Here is a 23,852-nt window from a genome sequence, read left to right on the forward strand (position 1 = left end):
CCGGGGCGGCTGGATCGCTGAGCCAGGGGAAGGCCGCCCTCGCGCGGAGTCCAGACGCCAGCTTGGGTGCAGGGAGACCCGGCCTCTTCCGGTCCGCGCCCCGCCCCGCCCGGTCCCTCCGCACCGCCAGGAAGCGCTCGGCGCCTGCGAGTGAGGCGCCAGAAACAAAAAGCAGTGACCAATGAGTTGCCGGGATGGTCCGGGCGGCCGACCAATCACGAGGCCTCGCACCCGGATATGGTAGGTGGGTTCCGAAATCTAGCTCCCAAGAAGCGAGGGGCACTACACGTGCGGCAGGGGCTGTGGGCGCGGAGGAAGGGGTGAATGTGTATTAGACTCAGTGACTCTTGCGTGCGTTTGCTCTGGAAGGGTCATCCCTTTGGGTTTTCAGTGGGGGAACAAATCAATGTGGCTGTTTGTGGAAAGAATTCCCACTGCAGTGTTCCAGAGCCCGCGTGTGGGTGAGCCTCTCAGATGGTCCATCACGGCGAGTAGGGAGCCTTGAAAACGCAGCTCGGCGGTGGGAACATGAACCTCTTACCTAAAAGCTCCAAGGAGTTTGGCTCCGTTGACTATTGGGAGAAGTTCTTCCAGCAGCGAGGAAAGAAAGCTTTCGAGTGGTATGGAACCTACCTGGAACTGTGCGAGGTGCTACACAAATACATCAAGCCCAGGGAAAAGGTAAGGAGGGCGGCCCTGCAGCCCTGTGTGCTCGGGAAGGTGGGAACTGATAACAGGAATCTTGTCCTTGGACTGTGACAGGCGTGGGGGGCCCCTAGTTGGACGCATATTTTCAGGATTCTATGCATCATTCCAGCTAAAAGACAACTTTAGAATATTCTCTTACAGGTTCTCCGACAGCAATCTCCCGCCCCAGCTCATCCTTGAATTAATAACCCTACTTGGAAGAGTGACTTCTTTAGTAGTCCAATCTAGATGTCACCTTCTGACAATGTGCTCTTCTGGCACTGTGCACTCCTGTGGGACAGGCTGCACGTGTGGCTTCATCCAGCATGGATTTGTTTATCAAGTAGTTGCTGAGTGCTCATTGAGTTCCAGGCACTGTGCTTGGCCCTTAAGCTACAAGAGCATTAGGCATAAACCCTGCACACATTCCAAAAGTGAAACGTTTAAGTAAAATTAATAGGTTTGGTAGAGGTGGGATTATATTGGAGGTAGGGAAGGAGGAAGGGTAGAAAACTAACATTTGTGGAGGAAGCTTTTTGTGCCAAGCCTTATGCTGGATACTGTGTATGTGGCTGTGCAGTCTTCAAATTGTCATCATAAACTCCGGCGAGTGGTTATGCATGCATTTTACAGATCAGGAGACTGAGGCTTTGGGAGCCAGTTTTTGGCCTGAGGTCACATGAGGATTTAAACTCAGGCCATCTGGCTCCAAAACCTATGCACTTCTCTTTGTACCATACTTTTCCAGAGATGGTGACATAGGAGCAGAATTTCGAAGGATGAATGGGAGTTTGTTCCCCAGAGAGGAAGGCAACAATCTGTAGTTTAAGTTTAGCTTTAGAAAATATCTAAATATCATGGAATGGAATCTGTGATGGGAGTGAGATTTGAATGCTCACAAAGTGTAGTTTATTGTCTAGTGGAGCTAAAGGCATGAGTGGATTGAGAAAAAGGGTTATTACAGGCCTAGGATTTCAACAGTAAAACAAATAAGAGATTTCAACTGTAACCCTGTGTTTGAATTCTGTAACTTACTATTAATTCTTGTGTAAAAAACGAATATTTCAGAGAAAAGAACAACAATGAATAATTTGTGCAACACAAAGTCCATTCTCAGATAACCTGTATTGTGGCTGAATGTGGTTATCACTAGTGAGACTCTTGTGGTGTTTCAAGATGGAGTCCAGAATCAACTCTGTAACGTTGCTCTCTTCCTGACAATAGCATCTCCACCTTCTGAAAACATGTAACAGCCAAGGCAAGACTTGATTCCTTGAAGTGTCTGAAGCGCATTCCTTTGCCTGATCACCTCCATCTTACTCATGATTTTTTTCCCCAGGTGCTGGTGATTGGGTGTGGCAACTCAGAGCTGAGTGAGCAGCTGTACGACGTGGGCTATAGGGAGATAGTGAACATTGACATCAGTGAGGTCGTCATCAAGCAAATGAGGGAGCGCAACGCCAGCCGACGGCCCCAGATGAGCTTCCTGAAAATGGACATGACACAGATGGAGTTTCCTGATGCCTCGTTCCAGGTGGTGTTGGACAAGGGCACCCTGGACGCTGTCCTGACAGATGAGGAGGAGAAGACCCTGCAACAGGTGGACAGGATGCTGGCTGAGGTTGGCCGTGTCCTGCAGGTGGGCGGTCGCTACCTCTGCATCTCCCTGGCTCAGGCTCACATCCTGAAGAAAGCAGTGGGTCACTTCTCTCGGGAGGGGTGGATGGTGAGGGTGCACCAAGTGGCCAACAGCCAGGACCAGGTGTTGGAAGCAGAGCCTCAGTTCTCCCTGCCTGTCTTTGCCTTCATCATGACCAAGTTCAGGCCAGTCCCTGGCTCTGCCCTTCAGATCTTTGAGCTGTGTACTCAGGAGCAGGGCAAGCCTGTGCGGCTGGAGAGTGCCGAGCGGCTGGCCGAGGCGGTGCGCGAGCGGCAGCAGTATGCCTGGCTGTGCAGCCAGCTGCGCCGCAAGGCCGGGCTGGGGAGTGTGTCCCTGGACTTGTGCGATGGGGACACGGGGGAGCCACGCTACACCCTGCACGTGGTGGACAGCCCCACTGTGAAACCATCGCGGGACAGTCATTTTGCCATTTTCATCAGTGAGTTGGGATTGCTCCCTCTCTTCCTGGGAGGGGCTGGCTTACAGGGGCTGGGGCGTGGGCTTGGGCTTTGGTGGATGGGTGTGTCTTGGCTGATTTTATCTTGCAGGGGGTTGTACTTCCAGAGGATTAGACTAGTCAAGGCATAATGAAGGGGGAGTAATAGCTCTTAGATTTGAGGCTTTCTTCCTTTTCATCTTCCACTGCAAAGGCTTGATGACGTGTGAGAATGGGGTGGGTCGGTAGGGAGGAAAGAAAGTAGACAGAAATTTAGGCAGGTCACACATTCCACAGAGATGTTAGTTACTTTGTAGCATGGAGTAATGGAAGCAATGCTGGACTAGCTAGTCTAAGACATGGATTCTAGTCCCAGCTCTAGCCTTGGAGCTGTGGGACCCGAGGAAGTTGCTGTGTTTCTCTGCACAATGTAGAGAGCCAGTAGAGAGCAGCAGCTAAAATAGTGAGCTCCGGAACCAGACTGGGTTCCAGCTCTGGCTCAGTCACTTCCTGAAGGTGCGATATTGAGCAGTTACTTTTCTTTCCGTGCCTTGGTTTCCTCATCTATAAAGTGGGATTGTAACTCTCTTGTGTAGTTGTGAGAACTGCAAAAGCTCTTAGAAGTGGTGTCTGGCATGTGATAAGTGCTTTATAAATATTAGCTGTTACTATTGAAAGAAGTAAATGATACCAGATTTACCTTAATAAGAATCAAAAGACATAGTATGAAGAAATGTTTTCAGAAAATTCTAGACATTTGTGAAGTGTTTATGGTCATGGTATTACCATAATTTGTTTCCTGATGACTGAGGATTTTTCTGAGTATTTGATAATCCTAACCGTACACCTGTGGGAATAAGTAGTGCAGTGGATGCAAGCATGGAGTCAGGGGCTAGACTGCCTGGGTTTGAGTCCCAGCTTCACCGTTACTAGCTGTGTGAACTTCTGTGCCTCTGTTTCCTCATTTGTAAAAACGCACCTTGGGCTATTGTGAGGGTTCCATTAGTTTATATTTGTCAATTGCTTGGAGTCATGCCTGGCATTGTTATTACTGCTATTTTTCTTGCAGGTGCCTCCCTCCCTCCCCTACAGACATGCCCACACTTCTCATCTACCCTTGGTCCTGCTTCATGTCTGATGGGCTGCTTTGCTCTGGGCGATGTGCACTAGGGAACTGTGAACGAAAGGATCACAGTTGGGGTCAGTGCTGGTCTTGGACATGGACTGTTTCTCCTCCACATGGGCCATCGTATTGGTTGTGGACTTGAACATTCTTCCCTGGATTCTCTGTAACCAAGCCCCTTTTTCTAGTACCCCAAGGCCGGGAGACCGAGTGGCTTTTTGGCATGGAGGAGGGCCGGAAACAGCTGGCGGCCAGCGCGGGTTTCAGGAGGCTGATCACAGTGGCCCTTCACCGAGGTCAACAGTACGAAGGCATGGACACCATCCAAGCCGAGCTGTCAGCTAGAGTCATGGAGCTGGCCCCGGCTGGCATGCCTGCCCAGCAGCAGGTAAGAGAGCTTTGGCAGTAGCTTTCATGGGTCTCTGAAGTCCTATTAGCAGCAAGGAAGGCAGAGGGATCCTTGGAAGGAGCTAGGACTAGAGTCTGTGGCCCTAGTTTGATCCTGGAGGGGTGTCAGCAGGTAAGAATTAAATGGGCAGCAAAACACTTTCCCTCGCCCCAGGCAGTGAGAGGAAGGCAGGCACAGTAGCATCTGTGTCTGGGGGCCTCTTGGACTCCACAGAGGGCACGAAGGAGATGCTCTATACCTGGCAGGCTCTGACTCTTCATATTGCAGATCATTCCAACTGTGGTTTTCTCCTTTTCCACTTTGAACTGGACTTCTTTGGCTATTTTGCTTCCTAGAATTATCGTTATCTGAGGGTATAAACGGGAAAGGGCCAGAACAGCTCAGCATAATTTTCAGCATATTAGCATTACTGGTCTGGTGTTTTACTGTTAAGGAAACTGAAGGTTTTTGCCAAAATGGTGATATGGTATTATCAGTTAACACCATCTGTCTTGTGCTATCCTGGTCACCATGAGTAACTGACAGGTGACTTTACTTCAAGAACTTTATGGTAAGGAGTTTATCTGTCTTGATAGGTGGAAAAGTCAAGGTACCTGGAGGCTTGGTGCAATATAGTAACAGATCTGAAAAAAAGGACCCTGGCTTCCAGGTTCCTGGCCTGTGGTTTTGTGCGCTAGGCTGACTTGTGTTTACAGATGAATGTGTGTTTGATTCTTCCTGGCAGACTTTGGGGTTGGTGTCCATCAGAGAAACTTATTTCAGGGAGGCCCAGTTCCTCTGAGGGGCTTCATTTGTGATCTGCTCTCACCAATGCCTATGTCTGCAAAGTCAGGAGATACTTATGATTATTAAATACTCTTACAGGTCTTCAAAAAGAAATGGATGTAAAGATGGGGGAGGGAGTAGAAAAGTTTAGGGGGAAAAATGTCTTTTTTCCCCCAAAGTTTAGAAAAATGGGAAAAGAGACAAGAAGGACTAGGGGAAGGGAGAAATTTCTTCAAATTTGGAGTGGTTGTTTCCTCCATGGTTTTTGTTATCTTTATTCTTGTCTAGATTCCTTCTCATAATCACAGCCCCTTCCAGAGGGTTCCCTCTGGCTTTTGTTATCCTGGACTGTTGAGAGTTCTTTTAGAAGTTACTGTTGAGAAACTTACATTTTTCTTGGGCAGAACCAACTGCATATCACTAGTGGTTTGGGAGATCTTTATGTGTTCAGCTGATTTTCAAAAGGTGAATTAAACCTTTTGAGATCTGTTCAAAGGCCCCAGAAAAGTGCTTTAACAGAACGGCAAACCTTTGGAGTTGTTGTCCAGAACCTTGATATGGGGATTTCTCATATACACACAAAGGGAAGAGGTTATAATTTCTCAAGTTTCTTAATTGAGCTGGTGTTTTGACCACATCTCTGAATGTACTTTCAGGTGCCCTTTCTGTCTGTGGGTGGGGACATCGGGGTCCGGACCGTTCAGCATCAAGACCGCAGCCCCATGAGTGGCGACTATGTCATCGAGGACGTGCTAGGTGATGACAAGCGATTCTTCCGGCGGCTGATCTTCCTCAGCAACAGGAACGTGGTGCAGTCAGAAGCCAGGCTGCTGAAGGATGTGTCTCACAGAGGTGAGGCGTCATCGGCACAGTGGTGGGACCCAAGTGGCCATGGCTCAGACTCTGAATTTTGGGTGGCCAGAAAGACCTGGGAGCTTGGCTGAGATATAGGACAGACCTGGGTACCTGTGCCCTGCAACCAGTGTCAGTGTCTTGTCTTCCTGATAGCACTGTGTTCTCACGGGAGGAATGTTCTCCGTCATGGAAGTATTGGTGAGCGAGAAGGAGAGCATGTTAAAAAGTGATCTAGCATCTTCGAAAAGGACAGAGCCCAGGGCTCTGGGGGTGTGAGCGGTGATAAGCAGAGTAGAGGTGTGTGTTCTCTTCCTGAGCAAAGCCTGGCTCTGACATGATAAGGAGTGGGGGTGGTGGAACCAAATAAATGTGATCATTGCTTTAATGCCTTCAGTTTAAGGACATCTGTTTTACAAGTTGCTCCATTGTTTGTATATTGTATATTACTATATATTATTTCAGTGGGCCTCTGTGAGGTGAGCCCCCATCACCCGTCTCAAGGTTTTAGAGTTGCTGGGTACCTTAGAGGCCACCTAGTCCAGTGCTGTTCAGTAGAGCTGTCTGTGACGGGAAAATGTTTAATGTCTGAGCTTATACTATGTTTGCCACTAGCCACATGTGATGCTGAGCACTTGGAATGTGGCTGGTGTGACTGAGGAACTGAATTTTTAATTTTCTTTAATTCTCATTAATTTGCATTTATGTTGAAATGGCCACAGGTGGCTGGCTTGCGGCTGCACTATTGACAGTGTAGATACAAATCATCTCTGGGATCCCTTTAAGTGGTTTCCCAGTGCTGCTCAAAAACTCCCACTGATGGGGGTCTCAATAGTTGGTTTTACCTGTGTTTTTCACTGGGTGTGTATGTTTGTATTATAATAGCAATACTTGCTCATTGTAATCAATTCAAAAGTACAGATGTATAAAGTTAAAAAGTGAATGCTCCTCTCCTCCCCTTCTCCAGTGCAACTTCCCTTTGAGGCACAGGCACAGGGATCAGGGACGGAAGCTGAAATTAGCTCTCCTGATTCCCACGTGGTCCCTTTGCCTGACCACGCTGTCCTCATAGCAAGGCGTCTCAGAGGAGGGTGGAGAGAGAGAATTCAGACTCTTGAGGTCATGGATTTGCCCTGAGCCCAGGATCAGGTTACTCTCAGCAGAATGGTTCTTTCTTTAGGAGTTTCCCCTGGCCAGGAGCACCTGTGATTGTTGGGTTCCTGCCCTATTGTTTGGTAATCCTGGTTGCACATCTGTTCAGTTTCATCTCACTAAAACCTCAGTAAAATTGCTTAAAAGAATAATTTGCCCCCTTCAGTTTGGGTTTTAGGTTTTGTTCACCATTGTCAAGTTCCTTTCCTTTTTGGTAGCACTTTGTTTTCATGGGAGGAATGTTCTCCTCATGTAAGTATTGGTGAGCAGGGAGGAGAGCAGATTGAAGAGTGACTTAACATCTCTGAAAAGCACTCTGACCCCTACGCATCAGTTACCGAGGCTGCTGTGGAAAGCAGCTGATCCCTCGAAGACACACACGTCTGTCTAGTGTGATATCCTGGAGCAGTTCAGGGGGTAAGTAGAGGGAAAGTAGAGGGGGCCTTTTATAGGCTTCCACTCCTTCTGTGAACATATGTGTTCCTTTCGGCAGTATGGTAGGTAGTGCTGCCCGTGTGGCATAGTGGATGATAGGTGTTGGGGATAGGTGGTCGTAAGTTCAAATCCCATCTGCACTGCCTGCCGATTCTGTGCCTGCTTACTTAACACTGATGCTCAGTGTTTTCATGGGCCAAGAATTGAAATTATTAAAATAAGGCTGTTAGGTGAGCTAAAAGAGTAGAAGTCCTGGCATAATTGGCACAGAGGGGGTAACTTTACCTCCTTCTCTAAAGGAGTTTGTGAGGAAACTTTTCTCCTGTTAGTGAGTGGCCTTGCATATCTCAGAGGGGAGGTACTAGGGCTTCTCAGTTGAATTTTCCCAGACTTTTGAGTGTACTTTTGCCACTTCTCTTTTCCAACTTTCTTGTATCTAATATGTGTGTTAAATGCTTAACAGCCATCTCTCTGGGGGTAGGGACCCTGGTTTGTAACTTTTGCCAGTTTTTGTGGTATAAATAGCTTCACCACGGCCAATTTCAAGCTATCAACATGATGTCAACCACTTTGCAAAATTTCTGTATATTTAACAATTGGCTGTTTTGAGTCTGTTCGAGCCGGCTGCAGCACGCTGCCTTGCTTTCTGAGGAAAGCAAGTCCTACTAAGCATAGGACTTTATTAATCTGCATCTCTTGTGTAGCTCAGAAGAAACGGAAAAAGGACAGGAAGAAACAGCGGCCTGCTGATACTCCTGAGGACCTCCCTGCAGCCCCCGGGCAGGCCATTGATAAGAGTTACCTGTGCTGTGAACACCACAAAGCCATGATTGCTGGCCTTGCCCTGCTGAGAAACCCAGAGCTACTTCTAGGTAAGGGAGACGCCACTGCCTTCCACAGTTGGGAGCATGGAAGATTACAGAAGTAAACGATCGATGTCAGCTGTCTTGTAGTGAAGAACAGTGATTGCAACCTAACAAATGCAGATAATTTCATCTTTCTTCATCTCTGCTGTCATCTAAGTTAATGAGCATTCCAAGTAGCTTTTGCCTCAAACTCAATTTGTAATCTTGACATTGTCTTAAAATGTGTTGGCATCTGAGTTTTGTTTCTTCTATTTCTTTTTAAAATTAAGGTATATAGTCTATCCAATGAGATATGTAAAGTACATAGTGTAAGGTTTTGGATTTATTGGCACCAGAGAAAGAAAGACGAGCAGAGTTTTGAAAGGGATAAGTAAAGAGGCTTTACTGAGCGTGTCCGAGTGAGGATAACGGGTCCCCGAGAGTAGGGCCCGGGTGAGATTTTTGGGTCCCGGGGGAGAGAGAGAGAGAGAGAGAGAGAGAGACCCGAAAAGTCACCCTGCCCAGAAGTCTGAGTGGGCTTATATATGTTTTTTGGGCTGGGGGATGGGGGTTTCTTCTGCAGGAAGATTTTGTTGCTAAGAGGGAGGAATTTCTTTCTTGCAGTTTTAGGGCGGGTATTGAGGAATAGGAGGGGCTTCTTTTTTTTCATTAAGGAAGGGAGGGGTGCCTGCCACCAGTCTTACACATAGATTTTAAGTTCAGGTTGCTTTTTTCATATGTACATACCTGAGTAACTAGAGGGTACATTTAAAAATCATGTCTGGCTTTTCTATAATGCATTGTTTGAGCACCAGATGCAATTCTGTTTTGAATTTCTGCTTAAAAAAAAATCCATGGTATAGTTAGTGCAGTCATGGCCTTATGACTAATAGCAGGTTTGGATCTGATCATATTACCGAAAATGTTCATGTTTCTGTCTGTGATTGTAACTGTCATCACCCGAAGCCCCTGGATGTGCCTTCTTGAAACACCCTGTACTTTTGGTCTATCTTGGTGTTGATGTATGTCCCTAGAATCTCAGTTCTTAGATTTAATCCTCAAGGTCTGTCTTCTTTTGGTGATTCTTTTGTTTCTGGTCTTCCTTCGATCCACCTGTGGTTGCTGTGGTTTCTCTGTGCTTAGAGGTAGGATTTGGGCCTTTGTTTTCCTGTGACATATGGAACTGGGATGATTGCCCTTGCTTGGCTGGGCTAAGAGGGCAGCGTGACCTTTGAGTTGAGAGCTGGGCAGGGCACTGCCTTGTAATCATGAGCAAATGCTTGGCCATCGTTCCTCCATTTCCTAGAGGGAGTCCAATAACTGTTATGGTGAAGGCCCGATACCATGTCAGCTGAGTGCTTTGGGATCTTTAAGGGACCATAATAATAACACACTGGTGCATCCTCTGGATCTAATCATCATGAATCCAGGGTTGAGTTGTCAGATGTCAAATTGACTCCTAAATTTCCGGAATGAGAGAGAGAGGTTAGGTCTCTAAATTTTGTATCGCTTGAGTAGAGCCAGTGATCTGACTCCCTCTTTTGCCCTCCCTGAGGCTGGTACAAAATTTTCCAGTGAGCAGATGGCAAAGTGATGCTGTATTCTTTTCTTACAGAGACTCCGCTGGCATTGTTGGTGGTAGGCCTGGGTGGGGGCAGCCTCCCCCTCTTCGTCCACGATCATTTCCCAAAGTCCTGCATTGATGCCGTGGAGATCGACCCCTCCATGTTGGAAGTGGCCACTCAGTGGTTTGGCTTCTCCCAGAGTGACCGAATGAAGGTCCACATTGCAGACGGCCTGGACTATATCACCAACCTGGCAGGAAGGGGAGAAGGTACTGTTACTGGAGCATTTGAAGGGGTGTTGAGAGAAGATTGATCCAAGATTGTCAGGCCCGTAAGGTCCTCTAGAATTTACCTGTAAGAGGTTGGCATCAGCATCATCCCAGTCTTTCCCCTGTTCATTTGTCAATAGACTTATTCAATAAATGCATAGGGCCAACTGTGTGCTTTGCACTGTGTTGGGGGATGGGGCATAGCTACAAGTAAAATAGACTGTTCCTGCCCTTATGGTGCTAATAGACCAACATGCCTCCTTCTAACCTATAACCTTGTCACATCCTCACCATCCCAAGAAACCTGAAGTCTGTAGTTGGGTAAAGAAAGGGAGAAGAAAAGGTGGGATATGTGTTGGGTGTTTCTTATAAATCCTTCAGCTGGCGGTGAAGCCAGAAATAGAGCAAAATAGCATTCGTGTGGATCAGTGGTTCACAGCCTCAGGGTGCATTTGGCACAGTCTGTAGATGTTTTGGGGTTGTCACAAATCAGGGCGTGGGGGATGTTGCTATTGGCATCTAATGGGTAGAGGCCAAGGATGCTGCTACGCATCCTACAGTGCGCAGGGCAGCCACTGACGAGAGGGTTGACTGGCCCAGAATGTCAGTAGTGCTGAGGTTGAGAAACCCTGGTGCAGATGCTATTCAGTGGGAATTTTGATAGCTTCCTAGCTCTGGAATTAAGGTTCCATTTGCTCTAATAATTTGTATCCCAGACTTAGGAAAAGGGCATATTAATTTTCTCCAAAGTAACTAGAGACATTTACTCCCCTCATCCTTCCGCAGCTATACATATAGACTCCTGGTGACTTTGGTACTTTCCAGAGCTTGAGTCCCTCTGTGAGAAGGTAGTTAGGTTGGTTCAGTTCTTCTGGGAAGCTCAGGCCACCCTTCCTGGCCTGCTCGTTCCATAACAGATACTCTGGTTCTCACTGGATTAGAATATCTTCCAGTAGGGGTATGCCAAACCAGGATGCCTAGGGTGATGCCTGGTGTTGGGATGAACAGATGCTGCCTTCATTTTAATTGTGAACTGAATTTAATCATGTCAGTTTCACAGGATCCCTTTCTGATGCTAGGGCCAGTTTGGGACCCAAGCCCAAGACAGCTAATCCACGTGAAGCATTTACAACAGTGCCAGGCGTGTGGTGGGCACTCAGTCGAGCATGGTGCTGCTGCTGTTATTGTCTGTAGATCAGTTTTGAATGGCCCTGCCCCTCTTCTCTAACCATCATAACCTTTCAGATCATCAGAGGCTCAAGGCTACAAATGAGGGCCATCATTTTCCTTGGACTCCAGCGAGCCAACATGTTCTCTGTCTAAGAAACCAAAATCAGATCCATGCTATGAACAGTGATAAGCATGCAGTAGTCTTAACTAAATATTTACTAATTACTGAATAATTACTACCACAGTCTCAAAATTTGCTAAAAACATGTTTGTAGCAATACAGACCTACCTCTTGTAAAAACTATGTAACATTATAGTAAGGAGCAGATCTAATTTGTCCTCAGTTTGTTCTCACCCATTTAGCAAAATCGTTTCTTACTTGAGCCAGCTATTATTCTGTAACAACAAAGACAGCACTAACTCAAATTTCAGAACATTTTCTCCTGTGGACAACATGTGCTGTTTCCAGAGTTAAGTGAAAGTTACCATTTGCTGGGTCAGCTCTTAAAAGCCTAGTCAGCTGCTTTGTCTAGATCAATGGTTCTCAACTCTGAGTGTATTTAGAATTACCCTGGGGGGGCCTACGGAAAAATACCAGAGGCTTCCCATCTCCCTTCCCTTCTGCTCCCTCACCCTTGGGTTTTTGGTTCTTTTGGTCAGGAGTGTAACCCACATTCTTCTAAGCTCTGGAAGCTTCCCAAAAGGTGATTTTAATGTTCTACCAGGGTTGAAAACCAGTGGTATAGATAAACTCTTAACCAAATAATATCAATGGCAAAAGTGGACCCCATTAAAGCCTTTGGAAGGTGCTTTTAAATGTGGAGGAACGCCCCATTTTTACTGCGGGATGCTGAAGCTGATGACAAGGACTTCTCCGGTCCTTGAAGTCTGTCCCCTAGCAGGCAAACCACATCCTCCCTGTCATCCTTCTGACTTAGCCACCTGCCCACCACTGGTACAGAGTAGGTACAGTGTGGGAATGTAAATGGTGTTATTTTATCCAGAAAAGACAAGGACTCATTTGCTTCTCTTTCCAGTATGGCCTCACTACGATATCATAATGTTTGATGTTGACAGCAAGGACCCAACACTGGGAATGAGTTGTCCACCCCCAGCATTTGTGGACCAACCTTTTCTACAGAAGGTCAAAAGCATCCTGACTCCTAAAGGTAAGGAGAACAAAAAGGTTGGAAAGGGAGAAGGGAAGGGTCCTTTAAAAAATTTATCTTTTTAATAAAAAATGCACATAAGTGTAGCTCTATCAATTTCCCCAAATTGAATACACCCATTTGCCAGCACAAACACAGAACATTTTCAGCACCCCACAAGTCTACCTCTTGCCTCCTTTCAGTCACTTGTCCTCCTCTCAAAGGTAACTACTCTCTTAACTTCTGTCAGCACAGCTTAATTTAGCCTGTTTTTGCTCTTTATATAAATAGACTCATATGGGATGTACTTTCTTTTAAATTTTTTTTTTTTTTTTGCTCTGTCACCTGGGCTAGAGTGCAGTGCTGTCATCATAGCTCACTGCAACCTCAAACTCCTGGGCCCAAGCGATCCTCCTGCCTCAGCCTCCCAAGTAGCTGGGACTACAGGTGCATGCCACGATGCCCGACTAATTTTTTGCAGAGACGGAGTCTTGCTATGTTGCCCAGGCTGGTCTTGAACTCCTGGCTTCAAGATCTCCTCTCACCTCAGCCTCCCAAAGTGCTCTTTCACTGAACATGATGTTTGTGAAATTCATTCTTAGTGTTGTGTTTACACTGTTAATTTTTATTATTGTGTAGTATTGTATAACTACCACAATTCATTTATCCATTCTACTGTTGGTTTTTGGGTTGTTTCCTGTTTAGGTCTATAAATAGTGCTGCCGTTGGCATTCTAGTATGTGCCTTTTGAGGAATTGTGTTTGCAGATCTCTTGGGTATATACTCAGGGTTGTAATTGCTGGATGATAGGTTATGTGTATGTTGGCTTTCATAGATGCTGCCACGCCATTTTACAGAGTGGTTGTAGCAGTTGACAGTCCCACCGGCGTGGTGACGCCCCTACCACTTGAATTCTTCCTGAATGCCCCGGACTAGGTGGTGTGTTATTTAATCTTCATAGCAGTGCATTTTCAGATAAGAAAACTGAGAATGAGAGATTGTTGAAGGTGAAATAAGGTACCAGTTGGGGCTCCCTCACAGGTTCTTGTCACTTGAAAGCTGAAGTTCTTAATCCCCATGTTCACAGCCCCCGGTTCTGTTGATTTGATGTAAGGTACAGTGGTGAACTAGGTTGACTTAGAACTAATTGTCAGCAGTCAGGGTAACCTTGGCCCTGTTGGTTAATAAGTACTCCATGATGTGTATGTCAAGAATGTAACATCCCTGTGGAGTTGGTAAATTTTACTTTCTTACGGATATTAATTCTTTCTCAAAGCAATTCTTTGGGAAACTGAGGCATGGAGAATGATAAAATAATGTGTTAGCAGCACAGAAGAGCAAGAAATAAGGCTGAAGTTTTCTTATGGTTCCCATATTTTCTGTACTTTTTCCGTCTGCCTCTGTATGCTGTGCATTCTCCGCAAACTCACCGCCAGCATAGGTGCTTTCTCTTACTCCACCAGCCTCCCTGGGACGGGAATTGGTGTCTTCCTCAGAGCTAAGCCTTGTCTCTGACATGTCTCCTGGTCTGAGGTCATCTTGACTGTCCTTCCCACCCTGCAGGTGTTTTTATCCTCAACCTCGTGTGCCGGGACTTGGGGCTCAAGGACTCGGTGCTGGCCAGACTCAAGGCGGTGTTCCCCCTCCTGTACGTCCGGCGCATCGAGGATGAAGTGAATGAGATCCTGTTCTGTCAGCTGCAGCCCGAGCAGAAACTTGCCACGCCAGAGCTGCTGGAAATGGCCCAGGCCTTGGAGCGGACCCTGAAGAAGCCTGGAAGAGGGTGGGATGACACATACGTCTTGTCAGATATGCTCAAGACTGTGAAGATTGTGTGATTGCCGAGGCCAGGCAGTCCTCTCAGTTTCCTGCCTAGACTGCCCTTGGACTCCTGGCCTGCTAGAGATTGAAGAAATACAATGCACAGTACTTTTTAAGCCTTGCATTTTCCTTGGTGTCATACTTAACTACGTGTATGTCCAGCGAGGTGAGGTTGACTGAAGAGCTGGGAAAATAAAAGAACCCTTCCCATTTTGTCCTCTTTAGTACCACCTGGGTTGCTCATCTGCTTTCTGTACCTTGTCCTTGAGTAGGATTCCCTGCTGGAGCCTCTTGCACACGTTGCATTTCTTAATGAGCATGAGCCAAGCTCCTTAGGACTAAAGACAATCAAGTTTGATTGCGTCTATACTTTACTGATTTGCTTATTTGCTTATTTGCTGTATCCCTCTTGGATTTTTGTAGGAATGATCTCAAGTGAGACAATAGAACACTCTTATGCCAGAAGACTGTAAACAGACTAGGGTTTTAATAGATGTGAGATATTTGAGAGAGCATCTACTCTGTCTCTCAGATAGAGCTGCCAGTAAAATGGTTCCGATTTTTAGGAATCTGATAACCTGCTCCACAGTCTTAACAGCTTTTCTTGCCTACCCAGATCTTGTAGCCTAAGTCATTTGTTTCTGTTCTCATTGGAGGGAGTGTTTGTAGCTGCCCCCATGGCTATGTATGGCAGAGACCTGGCAGACTAAAGTCTTTGGTATTCATTAACTCACAACATTTGTTGAGTGACAGCTACATGCCAGACCCTGTGTAGAGAGCCATGGTGGAGATGAAGATGTTTAGGAATGGCCAAAAGACATGGAGTGATAATAAAAGTTAATGTGTTCTGGACACTCTTCTAAATGGTTTACGGACACTGTCTCATTTAATCTGAGATAAAGGATAGTTAAACCAAAACTATATCTAAACCCAAATCTTACTTGAGCCAAAGCATCAGTCTTAATCCATGTATTGAGACTGTTAAACCAGTGGTTCCAAGAGTGGCTTGAATTTCATCTCTCCTAATTATGCCAAGGCTGACTTAATGAGCGGTGCCATGGAAAATAGGCATTGTCACCATTTGCCACCTGGCTTATCTTCCCATGGGCCCTTTAAAATGGACTCTAGCCTCTTGAGCTGAAGTATATAGATGCTCCTCAACTTATGATGGGGTTACCTCCTGATAAGCCCATCCTAAGTTGAAAATACATTTAGTATCCCAGTAAACCCATCTTAAAAGTCAAACTCGTAAATTGGGGATTGTATTTCAAACTTAGGTTGTCATCCTTACAAGATATTGTCAGGCCATTAAAGAAAAGGGGAGTGAGTGCAGAGGAGTGTTTTTAGATCTTATCTATTAGAAATACTTGGTGCTCTTTCTTCAGGGGAGGATTTTCCCCTAGAACCATGTAAGGGAAAGATTATCCCTTTTGTCATGTCCTTGAACCCCAAGGGCCTCAGCTTGGCAAGTCCTCTATTTTCTTTCTTTCTTTCTTTTTTTTTTTTTTGTTGAAACAGAGTCTCACTCTGTTTCCTGGGCTAGAGTGCCATGGCGTCAGCCTAGCTCACAGCAACCTCAAACTCCTGGGCTCAAGCAATTCTTCTGCCTCAGCCTCCCGAGTAGCTGGGACTACAGGCATGCACCACCATGCCCGGCTAATTTTTTCTATATATTTTTAGTTGTCCAGTTAATTTCTGTCTATTTTTTAGTAGAGACGGGGTCTCGCTCTTGCTCAGACTGGTCTCGAACTCCTGACCTCGAGCGATCCTCCTGCCTCAGCCTCCCAAAGTGCTAGGCCTCTACTTTCTTATCTATAAGCGTGTGCAGTGTTGGGATAGGTTGTAGAGGCACAGTCTAGTCAGCCTGTCCTGCTGTGTTAGTTTGGAGCAGCACACTTGGCAGCACAGCCGCGCTGGGAGTTACCAGAATGATGAGGTCTAAACTAGATCCTAGGGGGAATGGTCTCCGGAATTCAGCATGCTCACTGCTGTGTTTACATGTTCACTGCTCACATCTGGAGGTGGGAAGAGGCACTTGGGTGATGATTGTTGCCTTAATTTTTGAAAGGATAAGTATAAAAGAAGAGGGAGGCTGGTTGTGTGTGCCTCTGAAGGCGTCAGAAAGACCAATGGGCTGAAGTCACAGTGGGGCAATTTCCAGCTTAATTTCCTACAAAGGCAGTCTGTACTGATGAAGACCAGTATGTTCACTACATTTGGTGGCTGCAGGCTGTTCACTCAAACCCTAGTGACTCCCCTCAGGTGCTTGCTGGGTTGTGAGGAAAGGGTTTTGTGTGTATAGACAGCCGTTGGCCTGTGTCCCATCTTTCCCACTGGAGAGCTGTTCACTTTTGCGCTAATAACAGGCAAGTGGGTCTTTATGAGAATTTTGCCTAACTTTAGGCACGTGAACTCTGGGAGAGGGGGAGGGTTGTAAACGTAAATGGGTGAAGTGAGCCAGGTGTAAAACAAAAAGGCTGGGATGAGACCTGTGGCAAGTCGGAGAACAAAAGTCCCATCTAAAGGCAGCAGCTGTTCTAGCTGAGTTGTCCTGCAGGAATGCTGTCCAAGTGTAGCTAGATCTTTAAGGGAAGCCAGAAATCTTGAGAGAGAGAGTCTGTGTGTGTGTGTGTGTGTGTGTCTGTGTGTGTGTGTGGACATCAAAAGGCCAATCCCAACACATCGGCAAGCCATAATTCAATTTGTGGGCCAGAAATTTGCATCTTCCATTATAGGGGATGGCTACAGAACGCTTAAGAATCTGGCATGTACCCAGGCTCTGGGTAAGCCTAAAGCAAGGAGCAAGCTGGTATCTGTGAGTCAGAAAAGTCTGGAAAAGGGATCTTGTGTTAGGACCTCAATTTTCTTTAATGGCTATAGCTGAGTGGCGATGGTCCCACCATCCTTAGGGGAGTGTACAATTTAACTTCCCCAAACTATCAGAGAACTGAATAAGAATAAATCACATGTCAACTTGCCTCCATCCCCTGTCAAAAAAAAAAAAAAAAAAAAACCAAGTTCTGCAACAGTGTACAATTGCCTCTTGTTCACCTCCTTGCCCTTGCCCCCCACCAGTTTTTCTGTGCTCACGTCTAGTCTTCTGTCATGGCTCAGCCTGCTAACTGGGCCACTTCTCTCGTCTTCTTGTGGTCAGACCAGTAGTTCTCATCCTTAGCTGCACGTTGGAATCACCTGATGTGGTAAGCAGAATAATGTCCTCCCAAAGATGCCCACGGCCTAATCCTGGCAACCTGTGAATATGTTCACATTACACGGCAGTGGGGGAATTAAGGTAGCAGATGGATTTAATGTTGCTAATGAGCTGACTTCAAGATAGGGAGGTTATCCTGGCTTATCTGGGCGAGCCCAACATACTCACAAGGGTCTTTGAATGTGGGGAAGGGAGGCAGAAGAGTCTGTGTGAAGTGAAGCAATGGGAGAAAGTCCAGATAGGTCATTGCTGGCTTTGAAGCAGGAAGGAAGCCACTAGCCAAGGAACCCAGGCAGCCTCTAGGAGTTGGAAAAGGTGAGATAACTGATTCTTTCCTAGAGCGTCCAATAGGGAGTGCAACTTCGCCAACACCTTAATTTTAGCCGGCAAGAATCATTTCAGATTTCTGAACTACAGAACTATAAGATGATACATTTGTGTTGTTTTAAGCCACTAAATTTCTGTTATAGCAGCTATAGAAAAGTAATATACCTTTATTCATATGCAGCCAAGTGTGAATATGAGCCTGGCATTGTCAGAGCTTCCAAATTTTCAAAAGAATCCAGAAATCCAGAGTTTATACCAAGCTTTAAAAAACACTTAGTTCTGGGCTCCCTCTGAGATTCTGATTTAATTGGTGTGGGGTGCAGCCTGTGTATCAGAATTTTAAAAGCTTTCCAGGTGGTGCTGTTGTGTAGCCAAAGTTGAGAACCCCTGGGGTAGTGGTTCTATGGATGGATGTGTTAGGCGGTAAAGAGGAAAGAGTTGCTATTCCGTCAGTGACCACTGGCTGAATGCTGAGATGCAAGCAGCAGCGGTCACTTCATAATTGGAATATGCTTCCCTTCCCCCTACACACTAGGCCCACACCTCAGCTCCTTGCCCTTTGAGTGGATGACAGTAGCGTGAGGAGTCAGCTTGCCGCATAGGGTGATTTCCTCCGTGGAGAAGCAGCCCCACTCCCCATTTTAACTGGGCCCTGAGCGTATATCCGAGGACTCCTTAGTCAAGTTCAAAGACTCTAGTAAACCATAGGTAATCCAGGTTCCCTCTTGTGGCTTGTCTTCCCATTTGGTATCCATGAATTTGTTAACAGCTAAATGGTCGATAAGAAATAGAATTGTTAAGTTGGGTTTTTCTTTTTTATATTAAATAGGCATTTTTCTGGAGAAGCTGTTCTGTGCTTTTGCAGAGGATACAAAGAGGAAAAACACAGCTCCTGCTCACCAACTAGCTGGGGAGACAGTAGAACCAGCTTTTTTTTCTTTAAAAAAAAGGTTTTAAAATTCTGATGCACAGGCTGCACCCCACACCAATTAAATCAAAATCTCTGGGAAAGGGTCCAGGCCCAAGTGTTTTTTATTTATTTATGTATTTTTTTCCTAAACATGAAAACTGACAAATTATAGCACATGAATGAATTCTGGAACCACGTGTGCATAAAGTGTAAGGGCAGCACAGAAGATGGTCAGATACTTACTTGCTAAGAGTCTCCTTAGATCCTCATTAGAACAGGCACAGAAGGGTCCAGCCTCACTAAAAACTGCCCCCTTAAAGTCATCCAAGGCTGGATCACTGTTTTGTGCTGGTTCCTGTGCTTCCCAGTAGATGGCAGTAGAAATCACATTTAAGTTCTGGGGTATCTGTAAAATTCCCCTTGGGAGAATGGCACTTCCAGGGGCTATTTCACCTGCACCGTATTTCATGCATCTTTCACCTTTCTCTCGTGAATGAAGAGAGGCTCCTACTTTGCCTGTTGTTCTCTCGCTTCACCCAGTACCCTACCCACTCTGCTCTCCCGCCATGACCCTGCTTTCTTGCCCATGAACTTGGGCAAGAAGTTTATCCAATCAAGGACATATCCAGTGGTGGAACCCTGCATGAAGCAGAGATTCCCTTGCTCCACATCCCTGATTTTGGAAATAGTGGCTGGAAATAGAGCAATGGGATAATGCTAACAAGATGTAAAACTAGAAGCATGTAAGCAATAAAAATGTAACAAAATGCATCTGAGCCTGAGCTGGCATACGTTCAAGTTTTCTGCCAAGATGGAAGTCATTTCTATCATATAATAAACTAGTAAATAATGAAAAGGTTGGTAAAAATAACATTTGATTGGAATAATGAATTTGGATATTTTTTATGCAAGCCTACCTGTAGTGGGTTGAATAGTGGCCCCTCCAAAAGACATGTTCAAGTCTTAAGCCCCAGAACCTTATAAATGTGACCTTATTTGGAAAAAAGGGCCTTTGCAGATGTAATTAAGTTAAAGACCTCGAGATGAGATGGGGTGGGCCCTGAATCCAATAGCAAGGACCAGCATGGAAGGAGAACCAGACAGAGATGGGGAGACACACAGGGGAGAAGACCACGTGAAAACAGAGGCGGACTGGGGAGAGGCCTCCACAAGCCAAGGAATGCCACAGATTGCTGGCAGCCACTGAAGTTAGGAAAGGGGCAAAGAATGATTCTATCTCAGAGCCCCCAGCAGGAACCACCCTGCTGACACTTTGCAGACTTCTGGACTTCATATTTGTGAGCAAGTTTCTTTTGTTTTAAGCCACTGAGTTTGTGGTAATTTGTTTCAGCAGCTTTGGGAAATGAATACACAGCCCAAAAGGGTTTTGTCTGTGCCACCCCGAGGAACCAGAGATGGCATGGGCTCTGGGCCCAGGCTACCCATAGATGTGTTTAGCTTTCACGGGACATTTGGTATAAACTCTGGATTTCTGGATTCTTTTGAAAATTTGGAAGCTCTGACAATGCCAGGCTCATATTCACACTTGGCTGCAATTGGTAGGCATCTGTGCCTTTTGGATCTGTCATGTCTGCTGCAGTCCCCACTGCTCCTTATCTGCTTCTTTCATGCATTTACTTTACTTGCCTGGTGCTGCAGGCAACTGAGCTTGTACCTACTATATATGCATCAGGCTTGGCAGGTTAGGAAACACAGTGCTCTTCTTTAGAGTAAGGACAAAGAAGGCCCTTATTTTGTGGCTAGTAGTTCTGGGAGTGTTTTATATAGCAGCACAGTTTAAAAGGTGGTTCTGAAATCTGGTGGTCCAACAAAACCACCTGGGGATCATTTTCTATATACAGATTCTGGACTGTATCCCAGACCTACTGTATCAGAATCTTGGGGGTAAGGGGTATAGGGTGATGGGGAAGGACAGAGGTGGAACCAAGGAATCTGCATTTTTTTAAAGTGCTCAAGGCATTCTGATAATAGACAGGCTGTAGGACAGCTGCCATAAGACATTATCTTCCAGCACTAGAAAAGGGAGGCAGTTTGAGTCTCTTATCCCACTGGAGACTTTTGAGGCTTGTTGTTTGTAAAGTCTTTTCTCATGAAAATTTGAATGATTTGCATATTTTATGGAGCTAAGGGTTTAAATTAAGTGGAGTCTTCTTTTTTTTTGAGACAGGGTCTTGCTCCATGTCCCCAGCTAGAGTGTAGTGGTGTGATAATAGCTCACAGCAACCACAAACTCCTGGGTTCCAGGGATCCTCCTGCCTCAGCCTCTCAAGTAGCTGGGACTACAGGCACATGTCACCACATCTGGCTAATTTTTTTTTTTTCTATTTTTTTCTAGAAACGAGGTCTCACTCTTGCTGGTCTTGAACTCCTGGCTTCATGCCATCATCCCGCCTCAGCCTCCCAAAGTGCCAGGATTACGGGTATGAGCCACTGTGCCCGGCATCAGATTCTATTTATGAAACCAAGAAACTTGGTTTCTATCTATAAAACAAGAGTAGGGAAACAAGGTAGATCCTCTAATGAAAGTACAAAAAATAAACACCTGATTAATATAGTGATATTTTATTTATCTAGGCAATATATTAATAAAAACTTTTTTCTCCCTTTTTTGGTGTTGGTGGGAATAAGCTGAGAAGATGGTCTAAGGGACTTGTTGGCCTGCTGACGGGGCCTGCGTTGTAGTGTACCATCATGTAGGCATAGAACTGGTTAGGTTGAGATTTAATCTATAACTCTGAAATAACTATTTCTAGTTTTTCTTCTTGAAAACAAGGCTTGGATCTCCACCAGTCTCCTGAGGTGGCTACATGAGTACCCGAAGGAAGGAAGAAGGAAATGTGAGGATATTTAAAAGGAGTTGTTAGGGGAAATATAGTTACCATTATTTTGGTCAAGAAAGGTTACAATATATTTGATTCTACAAAGCATTGCATATAGATGCAATTCATAAGGACTTTCTTAAATGATACCTTTATGTAATAAACATTTATTGAGTGCCTACTATGTTATCAGGTACTGTTCTATTACACTAAAAATATTATAATGAGTAAAAGTAAAGATAAAAACCTTGTATTTGATGGTGAAGAAAATGAAAAAATAACTTAATTAACATGTGGCAGGTGCTTTTCATAGGAAGTATGCCTGTTATTTGGACTATATTACTATATTAGTTTTTAGGGCACCTATATCAATGTGTCCTGCAGAAAAGCAAGGCTAACCTCCCGCTGATTGCTATTAGTTTATGGAAGCCATGAGGTACAATTTTCAAGTTAAGTTTCAGGGGTACCACCAACCAAATGTTTGGAGACCCAAGTGCTCTCCTTACAAAAGAGCTATTTTTTCAGAGCACCTCAGTGTCTACTTCCTCATGGGAGAATGAATGAGCCCTGGGCCACTTGAAAACTGGGCAACAGAAAGATTTCCTACAAAGGGTCCTTTGGATGAGCTAGGCCACCCCACCTATCCTCTGGTTATCACACGGCAGATGCAGGTCTTATCCCCAACCCAATGATGGTGACGTGACTCTTCAATTTTGCCTCCCCTGGCACAGCACAGTCATGGCAGGGAGGGCTGGCCAGTGAATAGAGACTGGGCTGATTCCAAGTCATTCACTCAGAGGGAAAAGCCAGGACTAGAACCCATGTCTTTAGGCTTCCAGTTCAGTTCTTGCCCCTTCACCATGCCAACCTTCTTCTCTTTGGGCACAAGAGTTGGGGACCCTAGCAACATAAAGATGTTAAAATACAATCTCTGTTTTGCTACCAAGTCAAGGTCGAGGGACTGAGAGTGGTTGTGATGCCCTGACAGAGTGCTCAGTAAGCCCAGGAGGTGAAGCAGCTGTGGAAAGGCACAGGGGTAAATCTGAGGGCGTAATCACCAGGGTTGCCGTGGTCTGGCGCTGCAGTCAGAGCAGAGCTCAGCCCACCCTGAGCTAAGGCTTCCAGGCAGCGTGTTCAGCCCTTTCTTCCTTCATAAATAAAGTCAATCCTTTTGGATATTCCTGAGGACCACAGTCAGATCATTGAAATGGATTCATCTGACTATGCCTACAAGGCTCTATAGTCTTTTTGGAGCCATTTTGAAGGTAAGCGTTTAGGGGAGTACTAAGAACCCATAGATAATCTTACTGTCAACGTATCTGAAAATGATGAGCAGAGAAAGCAAGACTCTCAAAAGCCAGAGTTTAAAGCTGATGAGGAGCTACTAGCTCCCAAGATAATTTTTATATTTTCCTAATGTGTGGTCTTAGATTCTTATCTTGGAGATAAGAATGCTTAAAGATAATTGTTTCAGCTTATTCCTCATGAGATCTTTTTCCAATGGATGTATCCCAAATTTCCTCATTCTCACTAGCCTGCGGGTACAAATGAGATCATATTAACTGTAATGACTCAGATTTCCTAAACCTCTTGCCCCACTTGCATATTAAGTCCCAAGCCCCGTCTCAGAACCCACGCCACCCCACTGCACACCCATTAGCGTTGGAGTTCAGTATGGCTTCTCAACCTGCTGCTCTGGTTGCCCTCAGCAGAGGGTTGCTTGTGTCACTGCCTCTGTTCTCTCCCTGAGAACCCTGGTTTTGTCTCTTGGCACTTAAGAAGCTGCAAAACACCAAGATGCCAGAATGGCAGTGCATCACCCCCCGTCCTCTTCATACCAGAGCCTTGCTGGATGCTGTACAGGAATGGGGAGGATTCCCGTCTCCCTGCTGTTCTGAGCTGTACTTCATCATGTCCTAAGACAGTGCTTGGGGGCCAGCCCAGGCCTCTCAGGGGCTGTCAGCTTCTACCTGCAGTATTCTCTACCCACCCTACACCCACGTTGCCCTAACAGATGTCTGCCCTACCCCCACAGTCAAAGCGATGTCCGCCAGCCTTGAGTGGGATGCCCTTATCAGACACCTTCACCTTCTCAGAATCTCCTGTGTTAGACTTCACAGCCAGAGGTCACCATGCAGGCACACAGCAACAGGAGTGGAGACTTTACTCTCTTCCTCTCCCCTCCGTTCTTTCAGCCTTTGTTAAGCACAAGCCACGTGCCAAACAC

The 23,852-nt window shown here is 45.8% G+C and overlaps 1 protein-coding gene across 2 annotated transcripts; it reads left to right on the forward strand.

The window, feature by feature from the left end:
* The first annotated feature begins 229 nt into the window (after window positions 1–229).
* On the forward strand, window positions 230–15,338 carry METTL13 (methyltransferase 13, eEF1A N-terminus and K55). 2 transcript variants are annotated; one of them, XM_069478339.1, is made up of 8 exons: window positions 230–681; window positions 2,027–2,786; window positions 4,095–4,294; window positions 5,737–5,932; window positions 8,224–8,391; window positions 9,980–10,198; window positions 12,406–12,537; window positions 14,080–15,338. In XM_069478339.1, exons 1-8 carry the CDS (start codon window positions 529–531, stop codon window positions 14,352–14,354), a joined length of 2,103 nt encoding a protein of 700 aa, XP_069334440.1. In that variant the 5' UTR covers window positions 230–528; the 3' UTR covers window positions 14,355–15,338. The 2 variants fall into 2 exon arrangements, with proteins under 2 accessions (XP_069334440.1, XP_069334441.1); XM_069478340.1 differs by having other exon boundaries at window positions 273–681; window positions 2,027–2,333; window positions 4,104–4,294; window positions 14,080–14,653.
* Window positions 15,339–23,852: the final 8,514 nt, after the last annotated feature.

This window comes from Eulemur rufifrons, chromosome 8 (genome assembly GCF_041146395.1).
Source record: "Eulemur rufifrons isolate Redbay chromosome 8, OSU_ERuf_1, whole genome shotgun sequence".
Lineage (NCBI taxonomy): Eukaryota > Metazoa > Chordata > Mammalia > Primates > Lemuridae > Eulemur > Eulemur rufifrons.